At 65.6% G+C, this 23,061-nt stretch overlaps 11 protein-coding genes across 11 annotated transcripts; 5 read left to right on the forward strand and 6 right to left on the reverse strand.

The window, feature by feature from the left end:
• Nucleotides 1-373: 373 nt before the first annotated feature.
• Nucleotides 374-2,674, forward strand: Q8F55_006696 (uncharacterized protein; the record flags this gene model as incomplete). Its single annotated transcript, XM_069355148.1, has 3 exons — nucleotides 374-1,151; nucleotides 1,231-1,640; nucleotides 1,679-2,674. 3 exons carry the CDS (start codon nucleotides 374-376, stop codon nucleotides 2,672-2,674), a joined length of 2,184 nt encoding a protein of 727 aa, XP_069207219.1.
• Nucleotides 2,675-2,853: 179 nt separating this feature from the next.
• On the reverse strand, nucleotides 2,854-3,711 carry mrpl16 (mitochondrial 54S ribosomal protein uL16m; the record flags this gene model as incomplete). The annotated part of the gene is made up of 2 exons (XM_069355149.1): nucleotides 2,854-3,384; nucleotides 3,514-3,711. The coding sequence occupies 2 exons, from the start codon at nucleotides 3,709-3,711 to the stop codon at nucleotides 2,854-2,856; spliced, it is 729 nt and encodes a 242-aa protein (XP_069207220.1).
• Nucleotides 3,712-3,908: 197 nt separating this feature from the next.
• On the forward strand, nucleotides 3,909-4,566 carry Q8F55_006698 (uncharacterized protein; the record flags this gene model as incomplete). Its single annotated transcript, XM_069355150.1, has 4 exons — nucleotides 3,909-3,941; nucleotides 4,027-4,037; nucleotides 4,112-4,246; nucleotides 4,512-4,566. The coding sequence occupies 4 exons, from the start codon at nucleotides 3,909-3,911 to the stop codon at nucleotides 4,564-4,566; spliced, it is 234 nt and encodes a 77-aa protein (XP_069207221.1).
• Nucleotides 4,567-5,018: 452 nt separating this feature from the next.
• Nucleotides 5,019-6,674, reverse strand: TIM50 (mitochondrial inner membrane protein required for protein import; the record flags this gene model as incomplete). Its single annotated transcript, XM_069355151.1, has 4 exons — nucleotides 5,019-5,145; nucleotides 5,189-5,498; nucleotides 5,546-5,702; nucleotides 5,754-6,674. The coding sequence occupies 4 exons, from the start codon at nucleotides 6,672-6,674 to the stop codon at nucleotides 5,019-5,021; spliced, it is 1,515 nt and encodes a 504-aa protein (XP_069207222.1).
• A 214-nt stretch (nucleotides 6,675-6,888) lies between these two features.
• Nucleotides 6,889-8,427, reverse strand: cyp6 (Peptidyl-prolyl cis-trans isomerase-like 4; the record flags this gene model as incomplete). Its single annotated transcript, XM_069355152.1, has 3 exons — nucleotides 6,889-7,829; nucleotides 7,872-8,249; nucleotides 8,295-8,427. The coding sequence occupies 3 exons, from the start codon at nucleotides 8,425-8,427 to the stop codon at nucleotides 6,889-6,891; spliced, it is 1,452 nt and encodes a 483-aa protein (XP_069207223.1).
• Nucleotides 8,428-9,147: 720 nt separating this feature from the next.
• Nucleotides 9,148-10,265, forward strand: Q8F55_006701 (uncharacterized protein; the record flags this gene model as incomplete). Its single annotated transcript, XM_069355153.1, has 2 exons — nucleotides 9,148-9,184; nucleotides 9,232-10,265. 2 exons carry the CDS (start codon nucleotides 9,148-9,150, stop codon nucleotides 10,263-10,265), a joined length of 1,071 nt encoding a protein of 356 aa, XP_069207224.1.
• Nucleotides 10,266-10,511: 246 nt separating this feature from the next.
• On the forward strand, nucleotides 10,512-12,197 carry Q8F55_006702 (uncharacterized protein; the record flags this gene model as incomplete). The annotated part of the gene is made up of 4 exons (XM_069355154.1): nucleotides 10,512-10,811; nucleotides 10,847-11,068; nucleotides 11,120-11,608; nucleotides 11,643-12,197. The coding sequence occupies 4 exons, from the start codon at nucleotides 10,512-10,514 to the stop codon at nucleotides 12,195-12,197; spliced, it is 1,566 nt and encodes a 521-aa protein (XP_069207225.1).
• A 60-nt stretch (nucleotides 12,198-12,257) lies between these two features.
• Nucleotides 12,258-13,558, reverse strand: sed5 (Integral membrane protein SED5; the record flags this gene model as incomplete). Its single annotated transcript, XM_069355155.1, has 5 exons — nucleotides 12,258-12,284; nucleotides 12,344-12,595; nucleotides 12,633-12,823; nucleotides 12,874-13,203; nucleotides 13,348-13,558. The coding sequence occupies 5 exons, from the start codon at nucleotides 13,556-13,558 to the stop codon at nucleotides 12,258-12,260; spliced, it is 1,011 nt and encodes a 336-aa protein (XP_069207226.1).
• Nucleotides 13,559-13,918: 360 nt separating this feature from the next.
• Nucleotides 13,919-14,608, forward strand: Q8F55_006704 (uncharacterized protein; the record flags this gene model as incomplete). The annotated part of the gene is made up of 3 exons (XM_069355156.1): nucleotides 13,919-13,949; nucleotides 14,357-14,505; nucleotides 14,552-14,608. The coding sequence occupies 3 exons, from the start codon at nucleotides 13,919-13,921 to the stop codon at nucleotides 14,606-14,608; spliced, it is 237 nt and encodes a 78-aa protein (XP_069207227.1).
• A 499-nt stretch (nucleotides 14,609-15,107) lies between these two features.
• Nucleotides 15,108-17,150, reverse strand: Q8F55_006705 (uncharacterized protein; the record flags this gene model as incomplete). The annotated part of the gene is made up of 1 exon (XM_069355157.1): nucleotides 15,108-17,150. The coding sequence occupies one exon, from the start codon at nucleotides 17,148-17,150 to the stop codon at nucleotides 15,108-15,110; it is 2,043 nt and encodes a 680-aa protein (XP_069207228.1).
• A 1,803-nt stretch (nucleotides 17,151-18,953) lies between these two features.
• Nucleotides 18,954-21,741, reverse strand: Q8F55_006706 (uncharacterized protein; the record flags this gene model as incomplete). The annotated part of the gene is made up of 12 exons (XM_069355158.1): nucleotides 18,954-19,083; nucleotides 19,204-19,418; nucleotides 19,465-19,623; nucleotides 19,676-19,822; nucleotides 19,874-19,950; nucleotides 20,000-20,295; nucleotides 20,390-20,576; nucleotides 20,621-20,736; nucleotides 20,774-20,860; nucleotides 20,906-20,935; nucleotides 20,986-21,091; nucleotides 21,696-21,741. The coding sequence occupies 12 exons, from the start codon at nucleotides 21,739-21,741 to the stop codon at nucleotides 18,954-18,956; spliced, it is 1,596 nt and encodes a 531-aa protein (XP_069207229.1).
• Between the last annotated feature and the right edge of the window lie 1,320 nt (nucleotides 21,742-23,061).

The raw sequence follows: 23,061 nt of genomic DNA on the forward strand, positions 1-23,061 counted from the left end.
GGCCACCGTAAACGTGCACTTGGCACTGTACGCGGCGGGACTGCACCGTACGCGGTCGCCTATCGTGGCCCGTCAGTCGGCCGTAACGGCCCAGCGGCCAGCGAGGGCATGACGTTATCAACTCCACGTGTCAACAATTACACGTGTAAAGTATTTAAAGTGGACGTCTGGGGGGATGGATTAAGACGACTGTCGTCATCGAAGCGCGCCTGACCGAAGTGGAGGTTGGTTGCTGGTGGCGGCGGCGGTGGGCTTTGCATGAGGTCAGCCGCCGCGCCGCGAGCCTCCACTATGGCGCGTGATGCATGACCGAGGGCGATAACCCGACGGGCAACTCAAACTCTCTCGACTCTCCACTACTCTCTGCCAAACGATGAGTGGCCCCTCTAGAGACTTGGAAGACTTTTACAGCTCAATCATCGACGGCAACGACTACGACGATGACGACGACGACGACGGTGGCGAGTACTTTGACGCCGATGATATCCGCGAGGTGGTCGACATTGGATTCGATGACGACGACGACGAAGATATGGACTTTGACGGCGAGTACGAGGACGAAGAAGACGAGGAAGACGACGAGGACGACGATGGTGACCCCGACTACCGCCCAATCGTGGTCGAGGCCGACGACGACGATGATGAGTCAGACGAGGAAGACAATGTGCTGCGAATCGGAGGACGGCAGCTGCTCGAGCTCCTGGCCACGTTGAACAGCACATCAGGTGGCATGACGTCGGAAGAACATAGTCGCTTCATCAGCAACCTCTTCTCCAACCCGCGCGTATCGCTTGGTGGGCTGTCGCGAGGCCTGCAGCGGGAGCGGGGCGAGGCCGACAGCGCGGCGCGGCAAGACTGGCGACCAAAGCAGACCGAGCCCAACCCCGCCGGCGTGGCGCTCCTCCGCAGCGGCGAGTTTGGACCTGTTGGACCTTGGGCAGCGTTCGACAGCAGGCTCAGCAGTAGCAAGAAGACGCACCGCCTGCGCCCGAGCGAGCGGTACGCGTGGCGCCGGGCGCGCGCCGCCGGCTCGCCCTTCCTCCCACCTTCTGCCGAGCCCATCATCCCCAACACGCACGGCACAGTCGTCGCGTCGTACCCCTCTGTCCCGTATGTCGGCCAGTTCTGCGGCCCAGACTACGGCGTCTTCTGTAAGTGCGCGTGGAGGGAGAGAGGGACCTGCTCATGACCCCACTGACTCTGTTCACCGATACAATCGATGGCGTGCAGATTCCGCCACCCAGTACTTTACCCTGCATCTCTACTCGACGACACAGCCAAAGTCGCGCCGGCCGCGCCAGCTCCCGCGGAGCCAGGTCGTCGCCGAGCCCGACACCCCGCCGGGCGAGGACGATGAGAGCGACGATGACGATGGCTGGGTCGGCGGGTGGCCGGGCCGCCGGCGCACCACTCTCACCGAGGACACGTCGATGCGCAAGATTAAGACGGTACAGGGTGTAGAAGGGCAGTGGACCATCACGGATGCCGACGCGGACAGGAAGGGCGAGCGCATGATCTACTCGTCGATCACGCCGTACGTGCATATGCTGAACACGGCCGAGCACGACGAGGAGCACCACCAGCTCGACTTTACGTCGCGGTCCGGCCGGGGGTACTATGGTGGGCTGGATCACTTTGGCGTGAGTGGAGCGAGCGCAGCTGTAGGCTGATGGCCCAGATCTGGAGTATCAGGTTCTCGGCCGACGGCCAGGAGATTGTGGCAGGAGCCAGCGCTGGCCGCATCATGGTGTACGACATCAACGCCGACACGCGCACGCTAGCTGTCCAAGGCCACCGGGACGACGTCAACGCCGTGTGCTTTGCCGATGAGAGCTCGACCAACATCCTCATCAGCGGCAGTGACGACGGCTACGTCAAGGTGTGGGACCGGCGCTCGCTGTCGTCGTTTACGCCGTCGGGCGTGCTCGCGGGCGCGACCGAAGGCATCACGTACACGGCTCCGAAGGGAGACGGGCGGTACATTGCCGTTAACAGCAAGGACCAGGCGGCACGGCTGTACGACCTGCGCAAGATGCGCAGCTGGTCCGAGTTTGAGAACGAGCCGGACGCGGTCGAGCGCTGGGGCTGCCACCGCTTCGACTACCGGAGCATGCGGTACCCGCGGCCGAAACTCCTCGCGCACCCGCGCGACTGCTCGGTCATGACCTTCCGGGGCCACTCGGTGCTGCGTACACTCATCCGGTGCCACTTCAGCCCGGTCGAGTCCACTGGCCAGCAGTACATCTACTCTGGAAGCGCCGACGGGCTGATCCACATCTGGTCGCTTGATGGGCGGGTCGTCCAGGTGCTTAACCGCGCCGAGTCGGTGAACCTGCGCGACGCGCAGGGGCGGTACAACGACCCGTCTGCGCCCGAGCCCGTGCGGCGCGGGCAGCGGCGCGGCGCCAACGCGTACGACACGCGCGGGCTGTCGTGGACGGTGCGCGATGTCGCGTGGCACGGCTTCGAGCCCACGCTCATGAGCACTTGCTGGGAGGTCGAGGGGCAGTACCGCCACGGCGGGAGCGTCGCCAAGCATGAGTGGAAGGGGCTGGGTAAGGGGGGACTCAAGCGCCTCGAGGACTGGGTGGACAAGGCGGCGGCCGAGGCTGCCGAGGCGGAGCGGCTGCGGACGGCGAGCCCGCCGTCGCGCATCCCTGGGGCGTATTTCTGAGGGGTTAGTAGTGTTGTACCATGATGCACCACTTGTAAAACGGGCCGGGGCAGGTTTGTGGCCGTGCCACTGGGCGCTACAACACCCGCAACGCTGCGCCTTTTGTAGCACACAACGCAACACCCCCCGCGCCGCAACACGGTACGCTGAATAATGCCATGCTATTGGTATCAACTACTCTACACTGTCGACTGGGCGGGGGGCTGGGCGGCGGCCGCCTGGGCCGCGAGGAAGCTCTGAACCTCTGGGGTGGCGACGACCCTGGGCGCCGTGTCCTTCTGCGCTGCGGCGGGCTTGGCGAGCGCGTGGTCGGCGATAGCGCCGAGACGGGGCGGCGCGCCGGCGGCGATAAACTCGGACGCGACGGGCATCTTGACCTGGGCGAGCTTGAGGGCCTGCTTTGCAATCTCCTCGCGGATGCCGCCGCCTGCAATCTCCATGACGACGCGGCCCGCCGGCACGCGGCAGGCCCAGTACTCGAACGTGCCCTTGCCCTTGCCCATGCGCGTCTCGTTGCCCTTGATGCACACGGGGATGTCGGGGAACACGCGCAGGTACAGCTGCGCGCCCTTTACGCCCTTGATCTTGCGCTTGATGGCGGCTTGGGACGCGGTGAGCTGCGCGGCCGTGAGGCGCGCGGCTGCGAGCAGGCGGATGCCGAAGCCGCCGAAGCGGAGCGTCGTGCCCTTTATCGAGCCGCCGGTGGGGAGCTGGGGCGTTAGTTGGGCACAAGGCAGAGCAGGAGGAAGCGGCCACGGCCAGCGGCAAGCAGCCAGCGGGACGGGATGCGCGCCCACCCACCGGCTCGCAGCTACGCCGCTCGCCATCACGCTACTCACAGCAACGCGCCCCTTCTGCGCCTTGCGATGCTTTGTCCTTCTCGGCGACAGCTGCGAGCGGAATCGGACCTGGGTGAACGCGGGTGCCGGGGCGAGGGTGACGCGCGACGACGACGCGACGGGCGCGGAGGCGGCGGCGCCGAGCGTGGGGCGAAGCAGGCCGCCGAGCGAGGTGCGGAGCGAGCCGAGGCCGAGCATGGTGTGTGTATGCAGTGGACAATGCCGAGCAGACTTGGACCTCGACTTCTGACTTTTGGAAAGATGACCCCTCAGGGCGGCCAGGCGGACCGCGCCTCGTCGGTGATTGTCGGGATTTCAGCCTCCGCGCCTTCCGACGTCGCCTCGACTTGGAGTTGTACCACTCGTCTCCACTCTCCACACTCAAAACAGCCACCATGTCGTACACTATCGCCGGCAAGGCCATCAAGGTGGGTACGGCGGGCGGGTGCGCGCAGCGTGCGGCGTGCGAGGCGGCGTCTTGGCGGGCTGGACTGAGCAGGGCTGACACCGCAGAACGAGTACCTGTGAGTTGGCGACCGAGTTGGCGAGATGGGACCCGGCCGGCACACCGCACCACGACGGCTGACACCGCGCCCAGCGCTCTCGGCACCATCCTGACCACGATCGGCATCGCCGTCGCCGCGTCGGGTGGCGAGAAGAAGGCGGCCACCGCGCCCGCCCCGATCGCCAAGGACACGTCGATCAACACCGGCTCGAAGGAGGAGGACGACTTGTGAGTCGGCCGCGGCTGCGAGCGCAGCGAGTGGGCGGGCCGACCGTGGGCCGTGGGCGACGTGCGCGCGCCGCTAGAGGTCCGAGAACGCCGGGGAGCGGAACGAGGCTCGCAGCAACGACCGCCGAGCACCAGCGCGCGCAGCGAACGTGGCTCCGGCTCCGTGTCCCCTCTCCCGCGCGACATCCTGCCTCTCGACTCTCGGCGCGCCGCCCACGCCCGCCCGCACCGCTCTACGCTCCGCGAACACCACTAACCCCCGCAGCATCCGCGCGTTCGTTGCCGCCGCCGAGAAGGACGACGCCGGCGCAAAGCACTAGGTGTAGCATGCAATAAGCATTGAATTGACGAGGCGGGGGAGGGAGCGAGCGAAGCGAGCGAGCAAGCAAGTGAGCGCCGAGCCGGGGTGGTGCGCGAGAGATGGGGGAGTGTGAGAGATCGGGGGAGTGCAGACGGCTCGAGGGCGGATTGAGCTCTGTCGCTCATCGCGCCCGTGGTCAGATCGAGCTCCATCGCTCGGCGCTGTGACGCGCTTTGGTCGTGGCTGTCTTTCCATCTCCTCGTGCAGTCGTGCAGATCAAGTGGCGTGGGTATCGCCTACAAGCCAGCACCCCTCCATCCTTGGCTACTGACGCTGCCGGCCGACTTGGGCCCGATAGCCCTGACCACCCACCACCCACCCACCCCCGGACGTCTGAGCAGAGCTGTCTGCATGTGCTACGGATGCTACGCAACGGGATGCTGATTGATTTTAAAGAGTGTGTGTCCGCGCCTACTTCTGGGCGGGGTGCGCCTCGGCAGGCGGCTGGCCCGCCTGGTCGCCCGGTGCGCCGCCAAAGAAGCCCATGATGGAGCCCTTCATCTCGGCCATCTGGCGCTGCTTGTCCTCCTCGATCATCCTGCGTGTGTCAGTGGGTCATCTCAAAACCGCGCTGGACCCACCTGGCAAACTCCTCGGCATGCTCCTTGTAGTACTTTTGCTCCTCCTCGTACGCGCGCTGCGCCTGCGCGCGCTTGATCTCGAGGTACGTCTGGGGCTCCTTGGGACGCGCCTGCTGGCCGCCGCCGCCGAACAGACCCGACAGGAAGCCCGAGCCGGCGCCGGCCGCCGCGTTGGGGTGCGCACGCTCCCACTCGGCGACCACGCGCTCCTTCATCGCCGCCTCCTGCTTGGCGTACTCCTTGGGAATGTCCTTGCCCGCGTAGTTTTTCAGCACGGGGCGGACGTCGGCGGGGGCGAAGATGCCGATGGCTGCGGGTGTGAGTGGGGTTGCGGGATCGACGCAGCGGTTCACTCACACTCAAGGAAGGGGATGAGCTCGACGAGGCCCTTGTCACCCGCTGTGCCCCCCCATGGCTTGACGATGATGGCGTTCTCGGGCTGGAGCGCGGCGTGGTCAGAGTTGATGTCGAGCAGGATCGTCTTGGACAGGTCACGGTTGAGGTATGACAGGTCCTGGGGATGTCAGTGGCTGCACCAGTACACTTGCTACTCCCTCCCACTCACCTTGACCACCTTGCCGTCAATGTAGCGGGTCGACTCGCGGAAGAGCTTGTAAGGAAGGTAGAGGGTGAAGGGGTCGAGCTTCTCGGCGACTGGCAGGCCAGTGTACACAGGCTGCGACGTGAAGAGCACAATCTCGTAGAACTGCGACAGGTACGCGAGGAAGTAGTCGACACCGGGGCGCTTGGCCGTGCGCCAGCCGTGCTGGCGGTCCCAAGACGAGTGGACGAGCAGGCCGTCGAGGTCAACGAGGAGCGTGTACGGGCGCTGGTGGGGGGGCGGGAGGGGGTCGGGGAGGAGCTGGGTGAACGCGGGCTTGGAGAAGACGTCGCTCAGCTCGGAGAAGTTGCGCTTGAAGTTCTCCCACGGGTTGCCCGACGCCTCGCTCTCGCCCTTCTGCTGGCCGAGGTAGTAGGCCGTGCCGACGCCGCCGACGAGGAGCGCGCCCAGTCCGAGGCGCGACATGAACCGCCGCTGGCGCTCAATGCTCGACACGTACTCCTTGCGGGGGCGGCTCTTCTTGTCTCCGCCAGCGGCTCCGCCCTCGCCCTTGCCCTTGGCCTCGGCCTTGGGCTCGGCGATCGACGCGTTCGGGTTGGCCTCGGGGTCGATGTCGAGGCTGGGCAGCTTGGAGAGGTCGGGCGTCTCGGGGACGGGCTCGGCCTCCTCGCGCGCCTCACGCGCCTCGTACGCGGCAGCCTGGGCGTCGGCGAGTCCGGCAGTCGTCGCGCCGGCGGCGGGGAGCGGGGGCTCGGCAGGCGCAGAGTCGGCGGGCGCGGCGGGCGCCTCTGGGGCCGAAGGAGGCGGAGGCGGAGCAGCACCCTCGGGCTTCTTGATCCGGATGAACGCCGGCGCGCTGCGGGACAGCGGTCGCGCACCCCGAGGGGCAGTGGCTAGCAGCCGTGCGGCAGAGGTGCGCAGCATTGTCTTTGTGGGTGTGGGGGTGTGGTGGCAAGATGGAGTGGTTGCCGATTCAAAGTGCGCCGAAATGTCGAGAACGATCCGAGCACGGCGATTTTTGGTTCCGCGTGGCGGCGAGATACGGCGTGGTGGGATCTGTGCCGCCAACTGCACCGAATCTACGCTGAATGCATGCAGTGTTATGGACATGGGCACGGTGGTATGCGCCAATGCTATTCTAGTACCTCCTCCGGTCATCGTCACGCCTCCGGTCGTCATCGCGCCGCCTGTCGCGGTCGCGATCGCGGTGGTCGCGATCCCGGTCTCGGTCTCGCCGGTCCCGGTCGTCGCGGTGGCCACGGTCACGATCACGGTCGCGGTCATCATACCGCCTGTCGTCTCTCCTGTCGCCACGACGATCGTCTCGGCGGTCGTCTCGGCGGTCACGGCCGTCGCGCTCGTCCCGGCGCGGGCTCCGGCTCCGCTTCCTTGGTTCGTCGTGGGGACCATTGCTTGGCCGAGCCTCGCGGCGGTCGTCACGAGGGCGGTCATCACGAGGGGGAGGAGGCCCACGCGACCCGTAGCCCGAGTCGCGCGGCGCGCTGAAACCGCCGCCCCGGCCACCTCCACCCCGGCCGCCAAAGCCGCCCCTCCCGCCGCGCCCACCACGGCCCCCGCGCCCGCCCGTGATGTCTGAGAGACGCATCTTGGACACGGATTGCGAAAAGTCGACCCAGATACGCCTGTCGTCGACGAGCACGTTCTGCATCTTGAAGTAGGCCTGCTCTGCCGACTCGCGCTCGTCGAACTCGATGAATGCGTACTGGAGCGAGTCGCCGGTCTTCTTATCGCGCACGACTTCACAGCTGAGGATTTTGCCGAACCGGGAAAAGATGAGCTCGAGGTCTTCGTCCTGCGTGACGGGGTTGAGCTTGCACACGAAGAGAATGTTCTCGGGGGGTCGGACGGCCGCGAACGGGAGGTCGCCAATCATTTCCAGGGTCAGCGCCGAGCTAGACGCCTCAGTCTGGCGCCGCTTGATCTCCTTCTCCTCCTCGTCCAGTTCCTCAAATGGGTTCTCGTCGTCTCCAATGCGGACAACGTCGCCGCCGACGTCGGGTGGACGGATCGGGGACGGTGGCGTGTCGATGAGGTTTGGCGGGTCGGGGAATGGGTCCTCTGAAGCGAGTCAGCACATCATTGCCACGAGTGATCACCCACCGAGCACTTCAACATGTCGCACACGGATGTCCTGCAGTGGCCGGCCGTCCTTGTCTAGGAACGCCTCGTTGATCTTGTCGAGCGTGTCCAGGCCCTCGATAACATGGCCAAACACGGCGTGCTTGCCGTCCAGGTAGTCGATCTGATCGGCGAGCGTGATGAAGAACTGGGACCCACAGCCTGGCGGGTCGGTCGGTGCGACGGCCATGGAAACAGTGCCCTTTGTCGTGTGCTTGAGCTTTGTCGTGATCTCGGGCTCGAAGTAGCGCGGGGGCTTGGCGCCCTCGGGGTGCAGCGAGTAAAGATACGACTGAAGCGACTCGCCACCCGTCCCGGTTGCCGTTGGGTCACCCGTCTGCGCGATAAAATCCTTTGACACTGTGTGGTTAGCTTTCATGGACGCCAAGGTAGCTCGCTACTTACCGTTGAAGAAGGCATTCAACGCGTAGTACTTGATCTTGCAGAGCTTGAGAAAGTTTTCGCAGGTGCGCGGGCAACGGTCGACCTCGAGGTCGATGACGAGGTCCCCGAGGGACGTCTCGAGCATGACCGACATGGTAGCGAGGTTGATGGCGACGGTAAAGGAGAAGAGAGAAGGCAGACAGAGTTGTTTCGAGCAACTAACCCGTGAGTGACTTTGAGGCCCCGCAAAATGACATGTGGCACGGGGGCAAATCGTCGTGAGTGACTGGTGGCAATGATGCTGCCTCTCCTTGGCAGCATTGCCTCGACAATGTCTCGCTCTAGTGCACTCGAGGAGTGCACGAGCAGCCCCATGCACGTAGCAGGAGATCCATGGTTGACAAGCTCAAGCCAAAGCTGAATGTTGCCTGAACAGAGCCAGGGCTTATGTCCACACGTGGCGGAGTGAGCGCCACGGTCATGCATCTCATGCCCCTGGCCAACCGATGGACTTGGCTCTTCTTGCGCTCTTTACGCGTTGTAAATCGTTGATGCATTGCCTCGACAGCTCGCTCACCACCTCCCTCCCCCCTCTCCCACCCGCAGCTCCACTCGTCCTCGATCACAATGCGCAGCTCAACTCGCCCAGAATGACTGGCGGGTCCAAAATGAAATACCTCCGCCCGTTCCCGCCTACCCCGCTTGGTCGTTAGCCCGCTTTGCCACTTTGGGTGCATTCGTCGTCTCATCGAGCAGCTCTCACGCAACAACACCCAACTCAACAACACTCACTCGACGCTTGTTCTCTACTCATCTCGCTCAGTTCTCCCTCATTGCAGCACCAGGGCTGGCCCCGCACTCATTTACACCAGCCATGAAGCTCTCGCTCATCCTCGTGGCCTCGACTCTGGGTACGCCGTCGCCTTCTCCCGCCCGTCCACAGTTGCTGACCTCACAGCCGTCGCTGCCGCCGCACCCGCCGCAGCTCCCGAGCCCGAGGAGGAACTGTGGTTCAAGCCCCACTTTGGGCACGCGTTCGGCGTCAACGCCGCCGCGAACAGTGAACGCGACAGCGTGCCGGTCGAGCGCGCCGCCCCCGAGGGCGCGCACATGGCCCGCCGCAATCTGGACGAGAGATGGGGCAACGCCAAGTGGTTCGTGGACCCGGTAGGCCGCCACGCGCCGTTCCCCTGCCCCGACAAGGCGCGCTCCCACCTCCCGTCGCGCTGGATCCCCGGTCCGCTTGGCGCCCTCCTCTCGCGCCTCGGTCTCCACCGTCCCGGCCGCGACTCGCCGATGGGCTACGAGCGCATCGGCGGCCATCACGGCGCACCCGTGATCATTGAGCTCCGCCCTGAGCAGCTGCACGGTCGCCCCCGCCCCAACGGCGTCAACATTCATCACGTTGGCCACAACGCCGGCGGTTTCCAGCCCCAGGTGCAGCCTCTGAACAAGGATGGCAGTGGGCACCACTATGGCCACGGCCACCACGCCCACGCTCACCACCACGACGGCCACCGCGTCCACGTCGAACCCTATCCCGGCGGCCACCCCCACCTGGTCGGCGTGGCGCATTCCCGCAAGCCATACTACGCTGGTTCCCACCCCCAAGCGCACGCGGCCCTCGACGCCATGCTCTACAAGTGGGACATGTTCCGCGTCCGCCTGGGCAAGGGGCTCACTGATCTCCCTGTCCCCATCCGCTCGTTTGTCATCGGCGCGCTTGTCGGCGCGGTGCTGCAGGTCCTGTTCTCTCTCATCTTCCTTGCCATCCGTCTCGGCTGCCGCGACGGCAGCTGCCGTGAGCGCCGTGCTGCCCGCCGTGCTGCTCGCCAGGAGCGCCGCGCCGCGCGCCGTGCTGCCAAGGAGGCGAAGCGTGCTTCCAAGGCGGTACGTGACGACAAGGCTGCCGAGGCCGGGTTCGCCATTGACGAGGAGGTCCTCCCTAGCTACGCGGAGGGCGAGACCGACCGTCTTGTTGACACTGCCTAGGCTGAGTCTGTGACCCGCAAGAAGTCTATGACTCGCACCATACTTGTACCAGCACCATTCGTCGTAGCAACATTCAATTGATGTATCCAGTTGTGTAGACTGTCGGGGGAGACCAAGAGTCGGAAGGCAGCTCAGAGGCCAGCCACGTAGTGCCATTCGCCACCGCCACCAAGTCCGGCGGCCCACTCCACCACCCAATCGTCACGACCCAATGTTTTGATTTTGCGTTCACCAACAACAACCAACATGGCCACGCCGCCGCCGCCCTTCCTCGCCACCAAGGCCCCACCAGTGCCCGTGCCGAGCGCCGAGCGCCTGGCCGCGCTCTACTCGTTCACGCGCGCGCAGCGCGAGGCCAACCCGGACGGGTACGTGCGCAACGTGCAGTGGTGGGGCGACGTGCTCTCGGCGACACTGAAATCGGGGTATGCCGGTGCGACGGCGGGCGCGGGGCGTGACGTGCTCGTGCTCAGCGTCGACGGCGAGCTGCTCGAGCGGTTCGCGAATGCGTCGGGCTCGACACCCAAGGGGCTCGGCGGGGTGGTGGTGAGTCGCAGGGTGTCTGCCCCGCTGACGACCAGGACACGCTCGCCAACGGCCCCAGCCACTCCCTCGTCCCGCTGCAGCGCTTCCTGACCTCGCCGACGCCGATCGACGCCTCGCCGTCCATCGGCTCGCGCCTCGCCGCCGCCGGCTGGTCGGCGCTCGGGCGGCTGTCGCCCTTCGGCGGGGGCGAGGCGTCGGAGGACGCGCTGTGGAAGGCCGTGAAGGGCTCGTCGTTTGTCGACAAGGCGGCGGTCAAGGTGAGTGAGCTTGCTCTGTTTCATCGCTAACCGCAGGCGGCGGCACAAAAGTTCTCAAAGCACGTCGACGCGAACCCGCCCGTGCTGTACTCTGAAAGCCTGTACACGCGCGCGTCGTTCCTCAAGGAGTTTGCGGAGCAGGTCGGCTCGCCCGCCCCCCTGAGCAGCCGCGACATCGACGTGCTTCTCGTCTGGCTCTCCCGTGACGTCGGGTCCGTCGTCGTCGACGGCGACGTGGTCAAGATCCTCGCGAGTGGCCAGGTCGCCGCCGAGCACCCGATCACCGAGGCCGACCGCGGCGCCGTCGCTGTGTCCGGAGCGCTGGCGCAGATCGACGCGCAGATCGCCGCCGTCGAGAGCGAGGCCGCGCAGTGCCAGGACAAGGCGAAGAAGCAGCTGCGGGCCGGGCAGCGCGCCACGGCGACAAGCTACCTGCGCAGCAAGAAGCACCTGGACGAGGTGCTGGCCAAGCGCGTGGCCGCGGGCGAGCAGCTGCGCGGCGTGCTGCGCGCGATCGACCAGGCCAAGGGGGACGCCGAGGTGGGTGTGGTGCCCAGGGTGGAGCTGACGGCAGATCATGTCGGCGTACGAGGCGTCGACGGCGGCGCTGTCGAGCGCGCTGGCCGACCCGCGCCTCTCGCCCGAGCGCATCGCCGCGACGACGGACGCGCTGGCCGACGCACTGGCCGACCAGAAGGAGATCGACGACGCCGTGCAGCTCGGCGGCCGGCTCGCGACCGACGCGGCGGGCGTCACTGCCGACGACGACGAGCTCGAGAAGGAGCTGGCCGCGCTCGTGCTCGAAGAGAAGGAGGAGCAGGCGCGTGCTGCGGCCGCGGCGGCCGAGGCGAAGCGCAAGGCCGACGAGGCTGCCGCCGAGGAGAAGCGCAAGGCGGACGCCGCGGCAGTGGCTGCTGCGGAGGAGAAGAAGAAGGCCGCGGCGCTTGCGGAGGAGAAGAGGAAGGCGGCAGAGAAGGCCGCGGCGGCGGCAGCAACAGCGGCCACCGCACCACCCGCCAAGACGTGGGACGAGGCGCACGCCGACGCACAGCAGCGCGAGCGCGAGGAGAAGGAGCGCGCGGCGGCCGAGCGCCTGGCCCGTGAGGAGCGGCTGGTCGCGGCCGAGTAGGCGCTGTCCATAGAATGATACTATACGTTGCATGTGGTCTATGTTGTACAATCGCGCGGGCTACGACACGAGGATGAAGACGAGGAACTGGGGGTGTTAGTGGGGCTGCCGACACCGGTTCGCCACGGTGGGCGCTCGCGACTCACGAAAATAATGAGCACACCAAAGATCTTGAGCATCAACCAGCGATTACTGCTAATGCTCGCATAGTACTTGAGCAGCTCCCTCTGTGCGCCCGACACGTTTACCGAGATGTCCGTGACGTCTGCGTCGATGCGCTGGACCGTCTCGCGCTGCTCTGCGACCATGTTTGCGAGCTGGGAGAAGATCTGGCCGAGCTCTGCGATCGTCGACTCGATCGACTCGATGGCGGTGGAGCGGGATTGGATGTAGTTGTCCTAAAGCGTCAGCACTCGTGCCGTGGTAGATTCCCACCTGCTGCTCGACCAGCTGCATCTGCTGGTATCCCCCGGCGTCGGCGTGCTGCCCCGTCGTTGCCTGGCCATCGCCGTCGAGGTTGAGCGCGAGGAAGTCTGCGCCCTCGCCCGGCGCGGCGCGCGCCTTGCCCTTCCGGTCGTGGCCTGATCCTGGTCCGCCCGCGCTGGGCTGGTTGAGGAGCAGCGAGTCTGGGCGCGGGCGTCAGCGAGCGCGCCTCGGCCACATGTCTCCGACTTACCCTTTGCCGGCGGCGGTACGGCCGCACTGCTCGCCGAGTGCATGAACTGCTCGGTGCGATCCCTGCTCGCCTTCATGTTCTGCGTGCGCAGCTCGAGCACGTCCTTGAACCCCATGCCCATGTTGGCGAGGCGGCTCTGGAGCATCATGACGACGTTGTAATTGTGCTCCTCGACCTGCTTGCCCGAGCCCGCCGGCGGCTTGTTGGCGCGCACAAACACTTGCAGCTGCGCGATCTGCGTGTTGAGCGAGGCGATGTCCTGCCGGATGATGTAGGTGAGCTCTGAGATTTCGATCGGGCGGTCGTCGAAGAGGGTTTTGCGTTTGGCCACTGCGTGTCGCCGAGCGTCAGCGGGGCGGGCGGGGAGAATGGGCGCGGAGGTCGGCGGCAGCACTCGGCGCGATGCCAGGCAGCTCGGCCTCGACCACGCCGCCGCGGCACCGCTCGCCGCGCTACGCGCGCCTCGCTACTCACACTGCGCCAGCTTCTGCAGCTTGAGCGTCGTATTGTTGATATCCTTTGCAATGTTCCCAGCGAGCCGTCCAAACTCGCTCTTGCTACTGCTGCTCGGGCCGGCGATCAGCGGCTGCTTGGCGCCGTCGCGCTTCTTGGCCGGCAGCGCGGTGCGCGCCTTGATGCTGCTGAGCGCCGAGTGGAACTCTGCCGTGCGGTCGCGGGGGGACATGGCGGGGGTGGGTGTGGGCGACGATGTGGAGTCTACAACGCATACAACCGCTGGACACGCCGCGTGGAGGTCGTGAATCTAGGTGGCGACTGCCACACGCCGGTGGGAGGGGAAACGCCGGCCGTGGCGACTGGCAGCGATCATTGATTTCAGTTGCATCGACAAGTCAACAATACCACAAACACCCACCTCACCACCACCACACCCGCGGACAGCTCGACACTCGGACACGGAATCGACCGGATCCCACGACTACAGGCTACACCCGGCCCAAAACGAGCGCCGTCTGACGCGAGGTTCCGACTTCTCCTTCTCCTCCTTCCCCTTCCTCGACCTTCCTCCCCCAACCAACCCCCAGCCATGTCCCGCCCAGCCCAGCCCGAACTCAAGAGTAAGTCTGCATGGCGGCGCTGTGCGGCGCGGGGATCGCAGCGAGTTCGACTTTGCAAAAGGAACGAATGCGCTTGGATGGCGGCGGCGACGATGGACGGCACGCGGGTGGCTAGCGAAGCCGCGAGCGAGCATCGGCATCGCTCGTGGTCGCGCCTGCATGTGTGGCTACGCCTGCATTGTGGCTGCGCCGAGGACGGAGACGTCGCACGCCTGCTTGCTTGATCGCCAGCCTGTTAGTGCGGCCGAAAGTCGGCCGCTCGAATTCGCGAATGTCGACACTGCCTGCGCGCCTGATGCCGTCGTGCCAGCCCCGCCCGCCCGCCCCCTCGCCAGCAGGCCTGCCGCGCCGCCGCAACCCCCTCCCCTCCCCCCCCCCCTTCCCCCCGCCCTGCTAACACCACGCAGAGTTCATGGACCGCCGCCTGTTCATCCACATCCAGGGCGGACGCCAGGTTTCCGGCATCCTGCGCGGCTTCGACATGTTCCTCAACCTCGTCGTCGACCAGGCGTACGAGGAGCTCGGCGCCGGACAGCGCAAGCCCGCCGGCATGGTCGTGGGTACCTCCCTCTCGCTGTCGTACCCGCTAACCCACCCCCCAGGTCATCCGCGGAAACTCGGTCACGTCGATGGAGCTCCTCGACAGCATGAGGGTATGAGAATGTAGATCAGACTGTATTAGGCTGCCGACGTCGCAGCGGGCGCCCGTGGCCCACCCCACCATCATCCTTGTAGCATTTGCTCGGCGTGGCGCGCGTGCACGCTATGCATTTGTCCCAGTGACGACTAAATATGGACCCGGCGATCAAGCGCGTGCTAACAGAAAAATGCAGTGGGATGTGGCTAGCAAGTTGTCCAAGGACAGTGTCCAGCTCGAAGTGTGGGAGAGGGAAACAATGGGCGAATCCGGGGTAGATACCAACGAAGCGGGGATACGAGCGGCCCAGGGGGACGGGCGGGGGGTATGCTGGTGGAGCGCGACGCGCGGAGCACGCGGCGTGAGCCGTGCACGAGTGCGCGTAGCGACATTATGAAGTGAGGCGAATAGCCAGTGGCAGAGGCTATGGCCAGGCGAACGGCAAGTGGCAGACACTAGCGTCTAGCGGGAGGGGCCTCTTGGCGAACACGACGCCGACAACAACGCCTCGACGCGCCGCCTCACCCCTCCCTCTCGGCCTTGTTATCCCGGTGTTGTCTGGCAGAAAGTAACCCAGCCAGCAGCCCCGTGATGACAATGATGCCAATGATGCAGCCGACAGCGACGAGAATCTTGACGCGGCGCACGGTTGCCCGCTTGAAGCGGTCGTCACACGACGGCACGTCGCCAAAGACGGCAGTGCCAAACGTGGCGGTCGAGGCGTGCGGCGCCGTGCCCTGGCTAAACTGCCCCGAGGGGTGTTTTTCGTCAAGCCAGCGCAGGTTTCTCAGCGAGTGGAAGGACCGTGACGCCTGTGTGTCGCCGGGAGGTGGAAGTGGGAGAGGGTTGTGCGGCACGGCGACCGACGGCGGCAAACACGACTGCGACACGAGCTCGCCATTACGCTTAATGGGCTGGGCGCCGAGGGGCGGGAGAGCAGCAAGCTCGGGAAAGACAATAACACCCATGCCAGCACCGGGCGGCGGTGTGACTTGGCGCTCGGCCTGTGGACGCGTAAATGACGTTGAGAGGGCGCGACGTGGCGGCGTGTGTGGCGTCACCGCACGCGAGTTGTGCCCTTCATCCGTCTGCAGATCTGCTGGGTCGACATCGTCCTCCTCGTCGCTGTTGAGGCCTGTAAACTGGCGTGTGCGGCCGAGGCGACGCGCGAGACGCGTGCGGAGCGACGTCGAGCCCGTGCTCTGGCCGCTTCTCCGGCGACCTGAACTGCTCGCCTGGCTGGCGTTACGGTTTGGCGGGGTCGATCCTGAGCGTGATGGTGCTCTCGGGCGGTCGTACTGAGCCGATGTGCGGCCGTATCTGCTGGTATGAGACGTGTAGTGGGTCGAAGCCGACTGCACGCTGAAGCGGTACGTATTGCGGCTGGCAATGTTGGACGCTCGCTTGCCTGCACGCAGGAGACGCTCGAGAATGGCGGCGCGTCGAACGAGCGCCCACAGCTCGAGATCCTCCTCGTCCTCAAAGTCGCCGCCACCGCCAGAGGGACCCGCGTGACTGGGCGACTGGGCGTTCTGGCGTTTTCGTCGGAGCGACTTTACTGAGCGAATCGACTTGATGCTCTTGAGCGAGCGGGTCGAGTCGCGTCTGCCCCATGCTGGTGGTGGACCGCCAGCAAAGGCTGCAAAGGGACGGGATGCAGTGGAAAACCTGTTGTGGCCGTTGCTGCTGCCACCTTCTGTCGACTCCCAGTCAGAGTAGGCCGAGTAAGCGCTCTGGCCGGAGAGGTGCTTCTGCCGTGCGTTGTTTCTGCCCGACGCGGGTGAGTCTGCTCTTGAAACCGAAGGGTCCTGGTTGAGGAAGGCGTAGCGAGGCATGTCGAGGTCGAGGCCGCCGCCAGGTGTCAAGGGGGGCTCTTCGTCCGACGTGCGGAGCATTGCAGCCCTAGAGCCTGTCCGCGATGGCCCCCTCGACTCTGCCCGCGACTCTGAACGAGACTCTGCACGGGAAACGGCGCGCGACGACGCGCGTGACATGGAGCGGTGAACGGGTGGTGGGGGGCTGATCTCGATTGTTGAAGTGGACGCGCCGACCTGAGAACTCGACGAGCCGCCGGCAGTCGCCGCACTCGAACCAGCGCTCGAGTACACCATGGCCGACGACGGAGTAGCGAGCACCGACGACGCAGCGAGGGCAGCAGTAGACGCCGCGGCGCTGCCTGCAGGGGAACCTATCGGCGTGATGGGGCGTAATGGGGGAGCGGCATAGGGCCTGTCTGGCAGGGGCGGGTTTGCGCTGATGCGCTGACGGCGGGCGTACGCAATGGCAGCGACGCTCGCCGACGGGCTGGGGTTGCCGCGGCCCTCGTCCCAGGCGAGTTCTGCCTCGTCACTCTCTACGGGCGAGACGCCGCGGAGGACAAAGGTAGGCGGTGTGCGGGGCTGGGGGGAGGGGGATGCAGCTGGGCCGAGCTCTGTGGCCGTCTCTGTCGGGGGTGAGTGGCCGCCAAACGTGTTTGGAGGCGAGGGTTGTTGTGTTGGCGAAGAGGACGCTCGGCCGTGGGCAGGGCTTTCGCCGTGGCCATAGCCATAGTGAGGGTCCGCCATCGCACCGACGTGAGTAGGGGCGGCGAGGTGATCGGGGTCGGGGGCTCAAGCTGCAGCCGAGGCCAGTGCGGTGTGGGCGTGTGGGTGTGGGGGTTGTGGGTGCGGTGAGATGGCTGGAAAACAAGACGAGGCTGCAGCGGCGATGCGACGAGTGCGGGAGCCGTGCCGAGGTACGCCTGGGGCGGGAGGGAGGAAGGCGAGCTGCGATGGGGGAGGGGGGTGGGTTAGATTATAGTTGTCGGGACGTGTCGTGGCGTCGGCGTCGATGTCGTCGTCGTCGTCGTCGTCGCTGTCTCGCTCGTTGGGTCGTGAGTCAAAGGAGTGTGGGTGTGAATGATTGTCTCGAGTTTGTCAAGGAGGAGGGTGTGGGTGGAGCATGCGGGTGTTGGGTGGGGTTGGTTTGGTGAGCAGTTTGCAACGACGACTTGGCGGAATGAATGCGGGCGGGTGGGTGGGTGTGGGTGCGTGCGTGCGAGTGTCGGTACGTGCGGGCGGGCTGCTGCCAGTCGCCAGGCCAGTCGGTACAACCAGCGCGCAGCGTCACGCCGTAAAGCTGCAGCGCTACAGACCGAGCAAGCAGGAGCAGCCCGCAGGCGATATCGTCACCGCCCGCCCTGGACAACGGCAGAGGGGTAGCTGGACGGGTGGGGGGACCGTCCGGCAGCGGGCGGGTCGGTGGGCGGCGGCGTCCTAGCGGGTCGAGTGGGTGAGCGAGCCAGCGAGCCAGCGAGCGACCCCAAACTGGAGCAACGCAGGAAGCAGCGACAACCGTCTCTAGGGGTTCGAGTAGCACGCCGTGGCCATGCAGGCGCGATGTTGACAGTCGCCGGTCTGCCTCGTCCTCGTCGCCTCCTCGCGCCGCCCTGCACCAGTGCCTCCCCCCCCTCGTCCCCCTCGTCCCAACCGACGGGGAGCCTGGTCGGCACGGCCAGCCCAATACGGCTACTTGCAAACACGGGCGCGGGTGTGCAGGGAAAGTCGGTCGTCGACGCGGCGCGGCCAGAAAACAGTCAACAACAAACACGAGCAGTGCGGGCGCTTGCTGTTTCGGACAGGCAAAGACCCTGGAGGCACGGGTCGAGTCCTGCGGCCGTCCACCCGCGGCCCTGCCACGCCACCCACCCTGCACCCCCCCCCCGCCCACGCCCCCGCCCACCGCACCACCTCCCGCCGATCCTGCAACCTGCAATCTCGCGCACTCTATCCACACGCAGCGCGATCCACTGCCGTCCTTTATTGCACCGGCCATCCCGCGACCACTGTGGCGTCGCCGGCTTGACCCATAGAGCAAGCAGCCTAGCCCATGCCCAGCCAGCTCACCGTAATGGGTTACTACTGCCCATCGGCCAATCCATCGGCCTGTCCATCGCGCCCCGCGACTCAGCCCTCGTCGCGTCCACGGGTTCAGTGGCGCCAGCCAGCCGGCCAGCCCAGCCCTGCGTGCCAGTTGCCGCGGCGTGGCGCAGTGGCGTCGCCCAACGCACCCGACGCTACCACACCCTCGTGTTTCATCGTCCTTGGGGTGAGCATTGACAGGAATGCAATGCCAGCATGTCAGCAAGCCAGCCAGCTCGGCATTGCAGCCCACCCCGCCACACACTACCCGGCACACTGCATATTGAATACTAACGGCCCGCAGTCGCACCACTGGCCGTGCTATTAAGACTAGCCGTAATGGCCAGTAACCCTCCCTCTCCCTATCACCTCCCCTGCCATCAGAAAAGAACGCGGCGTGGATCTATGCGCGTCCAGATGGCTATCATACAATGCTTCCCCTCCCCTCCCTCCCCTGTCTCTGCCGCTCTACGCCGACGCGACCGACGCGACCCCCCGCGTCACACGCGCAATCTCCTCGTCTACCGCCTTCTTGCCCTCAGCCGTAAGCCTAGGGCGGCCATCCTCGTACTCTGGTTCAAAGTAGATGATCTCGTGCCTGAGGGAGAAGATAACGTTAGCACGCGAAAGCCAGTGTTTAGTCTACCAAACAAACGACGCGCGTATCGCCATGGCTACGCCGTGTTTACGTTGGCGACGGGCCGGAACCCCCACTCACTCCTTGCCGTCCTCCTTGAGCTTGGCCGCAATGTCGCGCTGGCGCTGCTCGATCACTTGCTTCTGCTTGGTCGCCTCGCCCCAGTTCTTTGCCAACAGGTTGACAGTAACAGGGTCCCACAGTCGTCGCGACTCGCGCACGTCCTGCTCCTCGACAGGTCGCACGTCCTTGGGGATGAGCGCGAGCTCGTCGAGGCTGATGAGGACCTTCCACTCCTGCGCGTGTCAGCAATCTCCCGCCTTGCCCACAAATCCAACCCACCTTCTCCCCCTTGAGCTTGTACTTCATTTCCTTCATCCAGTTGCCCTCGAGCGTGGCCACCACCTTATCTGATGGGACCTGCTTGGGCTTCTTCCACGACTCGGCCTCCTCGTCGCCAGTCTTGTAGCGGTAAATAACACCCTCGACGAGGAATCGGGGCTTGCCGATCCACGACTGACGTCAGTGCTGATAGCAGATTTTGTTGACCCACCTCATCCTTGTAGTCCAAAAGGACACGCAGCTTCGTGGCTCCGTCACCACCACGCACAGTGACGGCAACTTGATCACTCATTGTGCCGTAGTAGGCACCCTTAAGAATGCCATTGACCTGGGCCTCGGGGTGCGTAATCTGGTACTCCTGTCACGTGTTCAGCGTCGTGCTCCATTCATTGTGCTAGGTGCTACTCACCTCGCCCTTGCCGGGGCCGTCGCGCAGGATGCGGATAAAGATGCCCTTGTTCTGGGTACCAGGGCCGAGGCGAACGGCTGGGGAGCTGTTAGTGGCGCAACAAACGGGCACCCCGATCCGACGTACATGGGAAGGAGACACGGGCAAGGATGTGGTCGATACCGACAGCCTCGATACCGCGCTCGGGGCAGTAGTAGTAGGCAGCCGAGACCGGGGGGTGATGCGAGGTCTGCTCGCAGAGGAAGACGACCGTGACCTTCTCGCTCTCCTTGACGCCGGCCTCGGGGTCGCGGGGAAGGACCTCGTCACCGGGGCCGGGGATGGCCTGGCGGAGCGACGACATGTCAAACGACGCCGTGGACGGGTTGGGGAGCTTGGTGCTCTTGGTCTTGTCGTTCTTGGACGATGCCGACTTGATCGAGCTGGCCAGTCAGTGGGGTCCCCGTGGTAACGCGTCGGGGGCATGGGCTCGAGCGTTGCGGCGCCCCCGCCCTCGCTCGCTTGCTGCCAACTCACCTAGTCTCGCTGCCCTTGCCACCGTCCTCAGGACGAAGGATAGGGGTAGACCAGCCGCTGCCACCCTGGCCGCCGTACGCAGGCTCGTTGGGGATGGGGACGTGGACGTGGGTACGAACAATGGGGGCGCCAGTCTTCTTATCGACGATAAGCGGCGGGACACGCCACGAGCAGCGGAAGTGCTCGCCTGGTGCGGTCAGCGGGGCTCGACTAGGGCCATTGTCCACTCACCGAGCGTCGAGTTGTACGTCTTGCCGAGGCGCGCACGGATGAACTTCAAGTCCTTTGAGAAGCAGAAGCGGAGGACGGCGAGCATCCGCTCCAGGTCATCGCTCGAGTCACCGATCCTGCGCCGTCAGTCGTAGCCAACCTCGTAGCACATACGCAGCAAAGATGTCGGCGCGATCAGCATACTGCCAGTACTCGAGGTTGGGGATGGGCTCGAGGAGCGAGGCAGGGAGCGAGAGACGGCTGTAATGTCAGCGCCTTCCTTTGCACCTGCCTTCCTCGACTTACAGGTTGGCCACGTCCTTGACGCCGACGAGCCTGCAGAGTCAGCCCAGTCCAGCTCAGTCCCCCTCCCCCACCACACCGACCTCTTGAGCAGACCGAGCAGGATCTTCATCTTGGACTCCTCACCGCCGCTGCCGACGTCGGGCAGGGTGGCCGGGGCGCCCGAGTCATCGGTGAACTGCTGCGGGACTGTGTTCGGGACCGAGTCACGCGGGCGGTCACGCGGGTAGGCAGCAGCGACGGCGGCGGACATGATGAGCGGGGAGGGGGAGGTCGCGAGTCGGAGGGGCGCCGGCGGCAGAGTGGGTCACGACGGTATCGTTCGAGAGGTTGGCGAGCGATGGGGCGATGGCGGTGGGTGTGGGGGCGACGATGGCGACAAGCACTCTGTCAGCACTGTCGCAAGCTCTGGGGCGCGCTGGAGGACGCTCTCTGCTAGCGGGAGGCTACTGGGTCGAGTTGTTTGTGTGACTGGTCGAGCGACACATGCGCCAGCCAGGACACGAACGTGTGCGGGCTGCAGTGGGCGGCGGCGACAATTCAATCTCTCCTCCGTGGGGAGCGTCTGGCCCGGTGGTGCATGTACGAGCGTCGCACGAGGGTATGCAAATGCATTGGGGGAGGGGGGGACGAGTGCCCGTCGCGAGCTGGACGCTCGTGCTCGCTATCGCAGCTCGTGTTTGCAGCGGCGGCGAGAGCACCGCCGGCATCGTCACCGCTTCGAGCACCGCAGCCAGCCAGGGGTTGGGTGGTTTGTGGAGCGGGGCGGAATGATAACCTCGACGTCACTCACCCGGGTCGTCGTCTGTGGGGATGTTCTTGGGGACCTTTTCCGCCATTGTGATTGATGTTTGGGTGAAGAGAGTGTCGATGCGATGCGATGCAGGATGCAAGATGAGAGAAGGAGATGCAGGCAGGCAGGAGGATGAGTCGGCGTCTTTGCCCAGTCGTCGGTGGGTCGTCGGTCGGTGGGTGGTTGGGTGGCTCCAAGCAGTAGGCACCCAGGGTCCCCTCCCCTCCCCCCTCGGCGTCACCCCCTTCACTACCCACCCACCGCCTTCCCCCCCTCACCCCACGCACCGAAAATCCTTAGCTGTCCTGGCCGGACCCACCGCCGACTTTTGAAATCCCGACTTGGCTTGGGCTACGACCAACCCCCCAACCCCCCACAATGCCATTCAAATCCGACGACGTGCAGGCTGGCTGCTGCTCGCTGCACAGCCAGATGGACACTAGTGGACGCGTCCTCGGGCATGACCAGGTTGGAGGATGCTATCGCCCCAGCGCCAGCACAAGCACACGTGTCTGCCTGCAGCAACGCCCAGCCAAGGCGCCGACCTCCACATTGGCCGACTCGAGCTAATTCGGGCACGGCCGACCAAGCGAGAGTGGGAGCAAGCCAGCCAGCCAGCCAGCACCAGCGCCGACCAGGCTCGTCACCGACTACCGCTGCACCTCCTATCCGGCAACAGCCACTGCCGCCGAGCGCCAGCTCGCCAGCTAGTGCGCCCGGCGCCATGGGTGAGGCTTGGGCCGGCGTTGGTCGAGCGCGGCCGCGGGGCGGGCGCCGCTCCATCTCCGCGTAGGCGCAGGCGCAGGCGCGTCGACTGTGCCGTGCCATCGCCGACGACTGCCCACCCACCGTTCTCACACTCACACTTGTACTGCACCACTGATACGGGCTCCGTCAGCCTACACGGCGCCGATCTCGGCCGTCGACGCGGGTTGTCGATGCCGCCGCGTGTCATCCACACTGACGCCCGGGAGCCTTCCTCACTGGCACCGGGCAGCACCCTCGGCGAGGTCAGCACCGCGCAAAACTTATCAGCCGCAGGGGCAGGAACAGGGCAGGCCGCACAGACCGCGTGCAGAGGTACGGGCATGCGGCCCTCGGACCAGGCGGCGTCATCCTGCGTGTCGGAGCAAACCCGCGGCGCGGCGCGAGCTGCACGAGTCGCACACAACACGAGGGTGCCGCAGCGTGCCGCAGCACGCCGGGGCACGCCGGAGCCCACGCCGAGGTGGGCCGAGGTGGGCTGCAGGCGTGCTCCCACAGCCAAACTCCAACGCCAGAACTTGTCGTGCACACCCATAAGTCACCCCTGTGGTGCAGCTGATGTTGTGTTCCAACCCGCTGTGCATGCTACAGTACCATGTCC

Source organism: Vanrija albida, assembly GCF_041260175.1.
Source record: "Vanrija albida strain AlHP1 chromosome Unknown contig_5, whole genome shotgun sequence".
Lineage (NCBI taxonomy): Eukaryota > Fungi > Basidiomycota > Tremellomycetes > Trichosporonales > Trichosporonaceae > Vanrija > Vanrija albida.